A 10,999-nucleotide genomic window follows, 5' to 3' on the forward strand; every position below is an offset into this window, starting at 1 on the left:
GCACTATGTCCATCTATATATTTGACCTTTGACATTTAAGAATGACCTTGACCTATCACCACTCCGAATGTGCAACTCCAAGAGATACACATGCATGCCAAATATCAAGTTGCTATCTTCAACATTGCAAAAGTTATGGCCAATGTTAAAGTTTGACGCAAACAATCCAACAAACCAGCATACAAGCAGACATGGCAAAAACAATATTTCCCCCAGTATAGACTCGGGGACATAAAAATACCCTGTTACGAAAATGTCATTATCTTATTTTTAATTCCTGAAAAGAACGAAGAATAACACGTACCTTGTATATATTTAATCGGCTCTGAAAAAAAATGAGATACGTCAGTTTTGGCTCATAAATTGTAGACAACCTTTTTGTATTCAGCAATAATAATGTTGCCGTACATTTTATACACGTGACAAATACGGTGAAAAAACTGTGAGAATGCCATTGAAAGTCTTAATTAACCATGTGAATTTCGATATATATATATATATATATATATATATATATATATATATATATATATATATATATATATATATATATATATATATATATATATATATATATATATATAATATTTCATTAGTTAAAAGTATTTATAAGTTATTCATTAGATTGGGCTGTGTACAGATGTCGCTAAAACAGACATATCGTTGCATTATTTTTAAAAGCGTATTTACGCATATTTCAAATAACAGTTCGAACTCAACAGATTACTAGTACATACCTAAAAGATTTAACGTTATATTGAACGTGTAGTTTTTTGTTGCGCTGATTTGACACGCGTATGTGCCTTCTTGGTCCTTAGATACGTTCTTGATGATCAGATCGTATCTGCTTTCCTCATTCTCTACATCCTGCGGGTTGATTTCTTCAATCTGGACCTCGATGTCTTTGTCAGGGGTGAAGGTCGTCTTGCCGAGGGTAAGAGGTGATTCCTCATCCGCTTTCCGCCAAACGACCTGTTGTCATCGACACGGGGACACATTTAATACTACACATTTTTAGTTTGGCTTCATTCGTGTAAGTTTGTTACGGTGGTGATTTGAATAATAAGGGCAATAAAACATTTATTATGTCGTTACGAACATATTTAAGTTTATAACGACACCCTCATATTGAACAAAACAAGATATATATAGAATATTTACACGCAAATTTGAAATTTAATTGTAATTGCTTAAATAGCTATACATGTAGCACACTGATGTTCACACAGCACATGTTTGTTTAATATACCATCTCCGCCAGGCAGTTAAAAATAGCTGAGTAAAGACAAATATCGGGGTCTACATACGTTATATTGCGCACAAAAAAGCCATTAAAATATAACAGCAAATATAAATGTGTTGACGATCATCAACGCATGAAGATTATGCACCATTGAAGGTTTGAGCGAAACTATGTAAGCAGTTACCGAAGGTAAGCGTGCGCGTACTTTAAGAGCTTTAATATGCTTTTAATTGAGAAACAAAGGCAAAAGTGATGCCCCAAATTGCCGAAGCCTACATTTTGTATTTCCACAGATCAATAAATTATTAAAATGCAGCTGTTTAACTTGGAACAAAATCAACGAAACCGTTAAAAGGGAGTTCAGTTCATAAAAAGATTCGGACTATGTTTCCTTTACTTGAGGAGGAACAGATGGACACAAATTAAGACAAAACTAGTATCAACAAAATTCTTTCTTTCTGATCAACACTGTAATGTTGTTCAGCTGTAAACACGGGGAAAGATCAACCCCGCCAAGAAAAAGTAAAAATAAAAGCTTAAGACCGATAGTTTTAACTCTATCCAAGTTGTTCGCAGAACAAAAATTTCCTGTCTTTTAATCAACACTCTAAGGTTATTAAGCTGTGAAGTTTGATAAAGATGATCCTAGCACAGAAATGGTAACAACAAAAGCTTTATCGTTGAGAAATAGACCGAGTGTCATACTTTTGCCAAAGCTTGTACACATGCAGCTGTAAAAAACATTCCTTTACAATTATCCACACATTAAGATTATTCCGCTGTCACACAAAACATACGGATTCCTTTATCTGGAAGGCAAGTGATAACGGGGGATGTGCACTTGATTTTGGATCAATGCTAGACTGCAAAATTAGACGAATTAACATTTTGGATAAACATTATTACAGCCAAATTGTGTTATTGTTTTGCCGTACACGTTTGAGTTAGGTCCATGCGACTCATAAAAAAGTAGTTTATAATATAAGCTTAAAAGTGGAAAAAGCGACAATGCACCATATTCAGCTGTTATTGAGGGGTTAAATACACAAGCTACGTGTGCTAGGATGGACACTTGATTGCTTCCGATTAATTTGGTATACAACTGTATGTGAATATACTGTATATTTGCTATTTTTAAGCATTGCAAAACACGTATAGTGTGTATGCATTTTTTGTGTATGTTGTTTGTGCAGTGGCCGCATTGGTTTGATCAAAGCGCTATTGCATCATCTTAGACGCAACTCAGTTTTCAAAATTATATTATAGCTTTTTATATCGCACATTTGAAATGAACACACATGCATAAAGATTGTGTCTTAAAGCACAGGTCGAGATGTGTATACACTGCTTCACCTCATATTTATGTTATAGAGATAACTTAGACAAATCACAAAAATATGTCTCTTTTTTCGCAATTGGTTGCTGCACTGGCAACCATCTTTAGAATTTTGGTTGCCTTGCAAACGAATAACAAACCTAGAATCATGTACATGTTGTGTTATGTGTATCTAAGACTTTATTTATTTTCTTAATATTATTGAGTAACACTTTTGCAGACATGACAGACTTTGCATGCATCATGTCTTGTTGAGAGCCGGAATTAAATCGTTTCCTAGGCCTAATTGATCCACAGTCGACAATGTGTATTCTATGTTAAATTGGATTGAGTTGATCAAGCTTTGAAAAGTTGCCCTGCTTTTTAGCCCAACTGTAGCCAACTTTTGAAATTGAGTTACCTGGGCTTAAATCTATTGGCCCCAGGCTTACATGCAAACACCGAACCTGTTAGTTATTCATAATTAAAGATTTGACAGTCTGTTGAACTCATTCAATTTGCAAGTCTGAAGACAATAAAGGGACCTTTTCACGTTTTGGTAAATTGACGAAACGATTTAATAATTTGGAGAGTTCTGTTGTTGTCGTTATATTTTTTCATACTACAAGGATTGCTTATATAAAGTATAAAATACATCGTTCATGGTATGAGCACGGAAGGCCGAGTGGTCTAAACGATAGACTTGTATTCCAGGGGTCAGTGGTTTGACTTTTTAAATGGAGCTTTTAACATCCACTGTTTTACATTTATCAATATTAAGCATTTAATGACAAAAATGTGAAAAGGTCACTTTTAGATGTTTACTAACAATGACACAAGGTATAATTTAGAACTCATTGGTTGTTTATTTGATTTAAAAGAGATTTGCCTTGTCAGCCAGGTTACTTTGAAGTTATTATCACTTTTATCCTTTTTTAAATCATAAATAGAAAAGATCATTTAAGCTTCATTTTGGAAAAAAAACAGGGCTTAATACATATGCATTAATTGTTTTCCCAGTACCAAAGACTCTCTTTTTAAGGAAAAAACACCATAAATCAAAAGGTGTCCTCCTTGATTAGCTTGTGTGCATTGCACATGTTAATCAGTGTGCACTGGCTAATCTGGGACACCACGAATTGGACATGCATTTAGCCCCGTTTTCCCTGCAGCAAATAGGTACAGAGTTCAATGACAAACTGGCCAATGTCGTCCCACAATCTGTTAAACACTATTCATTATGTACCATCACTGCTGTCTGCTGCTGTCTGCAGTATACCAGTGGTAGAACAGGCAGATGTGGTTATTGCTCTTAGCGTAGTTAGTTCCTAGCGTAGTTAACAGCAGACTGACTTGCAAAAAAACACTGATAACCTTAGTCTTTCGCAAGCGAAGAACTAAAATGAATAAACAAACCCATGGACGTTGCGTTGCTTATAGCAATTATTTCCTACTGACGCAGCTGACGTCGACCATATTTTAACAGGATAATACAATTCCGCGGCATAGTTAATATGATGCCCGTATAGTGATCAGAAGGTGCAGCCCATATTCTTTATAAGCCTGTGGTGTTTGAGGCACTTTGGCAATATAAACGGAACACTTACAAATTTCGGACCGAGATTATGAATCCTACATCGGAGGTGCGCGGTCTCACCCTCGTGGACTGTGATGTTCATAGGGACGGGCAGAAATCTTGGAATGGGGGAAGGGTTTCTCCTGTAGTAGTCGTAGGCATCTGAAGAACACACAACACATCATTTACACACATGGAGGCAATATTCAATTATAAACACTGGATTATTTGGTAAACTGAACTATATTAGTTTGATATAAGTACACAGGAAGTGCAAATCGACAAATAAAAAACAGACAATTGCTTGGTTAAGGAATACCAAAAACGTTTTTTTCGTTTTATCATTTTCTAAATACGAATATATAGTTACTCATGTACTTCATACAGCTAGAATATAAAACTCAAAAATGCTCAAAACATGAAATTAGTATTAGAAAAGAAACTTTTTAGAAGATACATTTGATCAGAGTTTAACACAATTACGAAAGTTTTCATTTATTAATAGCGATCACCAATTCAATCAACAGGACCAAATGTTTTAAGGGTCAAACCTAAAAATTTCCAAAGGTACTTAACAACTTAACAACTGCGGAGGTAGTTTGGACAATGTTTGAAATAGACTTATAGGGAAAACTGGCACAATTTTTGAATGAATAACCCATATGCAAGTTCGAAATCAGTCCATATATCGTAACAACACACTTGGTATGTTCAAGTTCCACGCTCAGTGGGTAAAATAGGGTTTGTAAAATGTTCAAATCTTTTAATTATAGCCACATAAGAAAGACTTGCCACCTCGTGGATGTCATGATTTCAGTAAACATAATTGTGTCCTTATTATTTTCAGTAGCGCCATACGTTTTTGTACAACACAATACTTAACTCCACCGACATTCCGTTGTATCAGTCTTTCTGAAATACGTATGACTAAGCCCTCTCTAACCGTCTGACAAAACGCAAAATACATTGTGCTTGACAGAGCTATTACACGTCTTAGGATGCTAACAAAATGTTATTCGACAACTCGGGAGCGTATGTACACTAGCAGCACCCTGTATGTACGAGAAGTCAGGGGTCCTAACATACCACCGTCTGCTACATTGCAACACTTGCTCGATGCAGATAACACGTTTTGTGTATTGTGTTATTTTTTCGGACGAAATGGCAGATTGAAAGATTTAATGGTCGACGGGAAAACCTACTGTCCCATCCGGCGATATAAATAGGGGACTTACAACTGATTGAGAGGTTATGTATCTTTATACTAAGGTTTATGTAGGCATTTTCTTTCAACAAACGTTTCCCAATATAGAAAAACACATTTTACAGAAACTTGTTAAGGAAAGAAAAACTATAACATGGCGTTTGAGTTCAGCAATCCGATCCGGCAATCGGTTGTGTTTGATTTACTGATAAACGACTAAAAAAGGCGCTATATGTACATGAACAATAACAAATGCCAATACAACGGTCGAGTCTGTCAACTAAGCGCGCATATTAAAAGACTTCGACGTACCAGCACATTATATATTTACAAATACATTACAAATTGAACAAGACTTATTGTTTCATACTATTACATAAGTCGTATTTCCATAATTAATTCGTGTTTGTTACTTAGTCATGTTACTTAATTGATATGTTTGATATAAGTTTATGTAAAATGTAGCACATGCAACACATACATTTAAGACATGAACCTTTTATGAATATAGCATTATTAAACTTAAGTGTTTAGCCTGCATCTTAAACGAACTGATTTCAATGTATAACATGTCAACTGTGCGGAACAACGAAGAGAACATGTGCGAACGCAATATCAATTACAAATATAGATTTTGTTTTTCAACAAAAACAATAAATATAAGCCTGTATACTTATCGGAAGCGATAACCTCAATTATGGATCACGTACGAACCAGACAACAATGTTTTGAAGTACTCTGCCCAATATCCAATATATATATATATATATATATATATATATATATATATATATATATATATATATATATATATATATATATATATATATTTATATATGCACTTAAATGACTGAGAATTGCGAATTTCATCTGTATGCTTTTTTTTTAAATCTGTATGGTTGACATGACACTAAATATACGGCAAAACGTGAACCAGTTGATCAATTACCTTGATATTAGACAGAAAGTTTAGCGTACTTCGTTCACACGTTATATCATCATGGCATCGTCATCATTATCGTTATTATTCTTCTTCTTATTATTTTCATAATTATTAATAATAATTATTATCATTATCATAATTATTATGATTCTTTTTATTATTATTAGTAGTAGTATTAGTATTATTATTATTATTATTCTTGGTATTATTATTATTGTTATTAATATTATTATTATTAGTAGTATTGTAATTATTATAATGATTATTATTATTTATTTATTTTTATTTTCTATTTTTTTATTTTTGATACAAAATACTAAGTATTTGTAAATGTTCTTATTATTAACAATTATTAAAATAAGTGAATATCGATGTAAACGTGAATTATAGTTACGATTGCTATCAATCAATAACACTTAGTCCCCAATAACACTAAACACGTGAGTTTTATTTAAATATCACCACCTTATCAACACATAGACATATAAAACACATATACACACTTAACCTCACCTTCTTGGCAGACTGTGTCAAACCCACAATATAGAACGAACATACAAACTAATTCCAAATTGAAAATACATGTTAATTCCATTGCACATATGCGTAAATTATATTCTTCAGAATGTCAACACTTCCTTTGATACGTACATGCAATTTCAAACCATAAATTGATTAGGCTGTTATTTTAATATTGTTTTGGTAGCATTGAGCATCTCTTAGTCCTCTTATATCTAAGCTTGTTATGCTAACTGGAATTTTGCATAAAACATTTTAAAACAGCATGTATCCGTACCGTACAAACGGCTAGACATGCACAATACGCAGATACATGTCTTCAAGTTGAAAACATATTTGATGTACTTCGTTGTATATCACACTACTTGTGATATTTCTTAAAAATCTTAGCCTATAAAATATATTTTGATAAATTATTTAAAAAAAAATCAAATCTGTATTCTAGATAATGTAAATATATGTACAACACCTTAGTCTGTCTAATGACATATAGCATTCATTTATGGAAAGATCCTGCTATCAAGCGTTTCACAGTGTTTATTTCTCTCCTTAGAAAATATTCGTAGCAGCATCAATTCCATGTCTAGAGCAGCTGTTAAAACCCACTGCCTATAGCATGATGGTACTTGCTGCGAGAGACATTTTGCTGCCTTCAGAGAAGCCGCGATGCTGCGGTTACATTTATCGGTTGAAGGATAATCGGGCATGATATGATTTTATAAGTGTTCATTATTCCTGCCAAACCAGTGTATGGTTCTGTAAACACCAGTCGCGTTAAAGGGACTGACGCTTGAATACAAACGTGACAAGATAAATAATAAAAAATATCCGTGCACGGCCATACTAATCAGAACTGTGTCATCTTTAATATAGCGCATGTAATCTAAAAGTACACTAAAGCATATGTAGGAGCACTACCAGACTTACTTGTGAATTAAAATTGAAAACGATTTATAAATGCTCACACACTTAATGAATTTTAATCAACAGTTTAATATTGTAATGTGATAGTAATATCAAATAGTTTCATGATGTATTCGGGTCTTTTATGAGAATGTTTTTGACATTAAATTACTTAATTAAGAAACAGATTTATGTAAAAAGTTCATCAACCCTGTTTTTTTTCCGGAAGGCGGTTGTATGGCAGAGGTATTGAAAATGATTTTATTAATTCAAAATCGTAACGTGCATAAAATCACTTGCCGGTTTACAAGAAGCTACATATTCAATTTCCGATTCAAACAGACCTAGAACACTGATTTTCACGTAATAACACTTAAACTAATGGATTCATTTTCGAAGTTGTTCATTAAATTTACATCCGCGAGCAAATTAATCTTTCTTTATAGATGAAACAAACAAGCATCTATATGTCATCAACATAACAGCTGTTTTTAATAATAACTTGATGAAACATTTGTATTTGTGGTTGTAAATAAATCAACTTCAAACATAAACCTCAGATGAAAGAAACTTGCTAGCAAATAACGCGCCTTAAAAAAAACTATGGCAATACAATTGAAGTGGCATAAATATATGATGTATTGTCAGAAATAGTTTACCATGCCAACAAATTATATATAAGTCGTTTATTTCATTTTCGTTACGCATTATGTAAGTAGAACTTGATTTAATTAAATTATTTAATTGATTTGTATAGCAATCAATGTGTACCGTCATACATCAGAAAACAATTAAGGCGTCGATTAATATTAGTTCCACACATACCAATGTTTTTGTTTCTTTTTATAGAATGTTTAAAAAAGCAGAAGTTAATTTATACAAGCCATTTTAAATGAATAATGCCATATAAACCCTTAAAGCCACACAGCTTATTTGGCATAGTAAATTTAAGTATGAATAAGAAACATATTTTATCTATGCCAATTAGAATATATCTGGTGGTTACAAGATAGAAATCCGTCTTTTTTGCGCTTTAAAACTTAAAAATAATCGCGTTTGTCGCAATGGACGTATACGTCTAGAAATCCTACTTTCGGTTTTAAACGCGGTACCGTTTGAAAAATAATAAATTTCTTGCAATCAAGGCTATATATTTAATTTTATGTGCGCCAATAAGAATATATCTGGTGGTTACAAGAAATCCGTCTTTAATGCGCTTTAAAACTTAAAATAATCGCGTTTGTCGAAATGGACGTATACGTATAGAAATCCTACTTTCGGTTTTAAAGCGGTACCGTTTCAAAATAATAAATTACTTGCTAAATAGGCAATATATTTAATGACACTTTTGCACAGTTTCAAATTGCATCTATATGTTTTGATCAACATGTATTTCATTTCAAGGTAAGATGCAAAGTGTGTGGCTTTAAGAATAAAGCTTTGCACAAAAAGCTTCCCACATTCCCACGTACTTTTATGTAAGTATTGATAATAAAAATCCATCTTTAAATACCCATTCCTGCAAAATGTTCGCTGTACACCCTTTACACAACAAGAAACTTGTTAATATATTTCAATAAAAACTACCATGACAAAGATTACGACAAGTATGGGTAATAAAGAAAGTGGTTATATTAACTCTTTAGCGTTATAAATATATTGGCCGTTCCAAAGATCACTTATATCAATAATAAACTTTACGTCAACTGATTGCGAAAGCATGCGAATTCAAGTAGGATCTTTAACTCGTATTTTGTATTGATGCTCTTCAATTGCGTGTTTTTGTCTGAGATCGGTGCATCGATCACATATATTTAATTAAATTACTAATACAATACAAAGTCGATCAAAACCACGTGTTATTGAGGACGTATCTAAATTGATTTTATTTACTTGTACATTGCTACCATTTCTGGTCTGAAACAACAGCGATAAATGACTGATTAAATTATTTAAATGCTACAGTTGTTTAACTGTTCTGAAGCTGGACTGATTATTTCAAACGGTATTGTATCACATACAAGAAAGACGTATTGAAATTTACATTAAAATTTTTTACGCAAATAATGTCGTTGTTTTTAAGTAACCGCTTAAAAAAGAAGAACTTTTGTCATGGCAAAACGTTTAACAAATGGAATTTAAAATATATATACTTTTATAATTATTTGTATTTACATATAAAAACTGAAAGGAGACCAACATGTTTCGGAAGGATAATGATTATGGAACGCCTCGTCTGTCTCCTGTTGACTATTGATATATCGGAGGTTTCATTGAAATGATGTGGGTTTAAATCATATGATATGTGTTTATAATAGTATGTTGTATGCTTGCCATAGTATGCTGTGTTTTTGTGATGGTATGATGTGTGCTTGTGATGGTATGCTGTGTGTTTGTGATGATGCTGTGTGTTTGTGATGATATGTTGTGTGTTTGCCATAGTCTGCTATGTGTCTGTCATGGTGTGTATGATTTAAAACCACATCATTTCAATGAAACCTCCGACATATCAATAGTTAACAGGAGACAGACGAGGCATTCCATTAAAAGATACTAACGATACGCGTTTTTTGTTAAGCACATCATTCCAAACATATCCGACGTCAACCCGTCGTGTTAAAATATGCATATTACAGATTGCGATTAAAGTGACAGTCTAGAAACAAGCGCGTATGTGTGTGGAGAAACCTAGATATTGTAACGCGTCAGTAATTTCATGTGTTATTGTGCAACGGCCTCTGGGGACTGTATACATCCCGTAAACTGATATGTCTGTTCTTTAAAGGCCTCGTTGTCGCCCGTAATCCCTCGAGTTCAAAAGGCTTCGAAATTGTAAATTAACGTCAGACTTAGATCTTAATATATAGGAAACTAGTGTTGAGAAACCATCAACACTATTGTGGGTGTCGGTCTTTTGACGTAAGCTGTCAATTTGTTTTGACATTTGTATAAATTCAAGACATTACACATTTTTTTCGCCCACGCTCATTTTTGAACATTTATTCATGAAAATATTAAAGTACATGCTTGTGGAATTTGTTCATTAAAGAATGCTTTAGAATCCATGCTCCTACAAACGGATTCATGCGATGTACGAGTATGGCTGTTTTTGGATGGGTCAACATGTGTTTGCATTTTAATTTGTTTTGTTGTATCTTATGTACAGATAACATAATAACCACTGCGATCCCTTAAAGAATTAAGCGTTTGTATAAGGTGTTGGTATAAATAAGTTTTGTTTTTACGGGTGATACAAAATAATCAAAATGCATCATCATATAAGTAGGCTTGGTAAA

At 33.0% G+C, this 10,999-nt stretch overlaps 2 protein-coding genes across 4 annotated transcripts in view; one reads left to right on the plus strand and one right to left on the minus strand.

Moving 5' to 3' along the window:
* LOC127877280 (neural cell adhesion molecule 1-like) overlaps window positions 1-4,293 on the minus strand; it is a 6,501-nt gene extending 2,208 nt beyond the window's left edge. Inside the window, exons 1-3 of the mRNA XM_052422969.1 lie at window positions 4,166-4,293; window positions 738-972; window positions 305-325 (exon numbers count right to left, since the gene is read on the minus strand). Of these exons, the coding sequence (XP_052278929.1) occupies window positions 305-325; window positions 738-972; window positions 4,166-4,237 (328 nt within the window). The 5' untranslated portion in view covers window positions 4,238-4,293. The remainder of the gene's footprint in view (window positions 1-304; window positions 326-737; window positions 973-4,165) is intronic.
* Window positions 1-10,999, plus strand: part of LOC127877285 (uncharacterized) — a 263,690-nt gene that overhangs the window by 152,006 nt on the left and 100,685 nt on the right. The gene's annotated exons all lie outside the window — the stretch shown is intronic.

The sequence above is a fragment of the Dreissena polymorpha genome, chromosome 4, assembly GCF_020536995.1.
Source record: "Dreissena polymorpha isolate Duluth1 chromosome 4, UMN_Dpol_1.0, whole genome shotgun sequence".
Classification (NCBI taxonomy): domain Eukaryota; kingdom Metazoa; phylum Mollusca; class Bivalvia; order Myida; family Dreissenidae; genus Dreissena; species Dreissena polymorpha.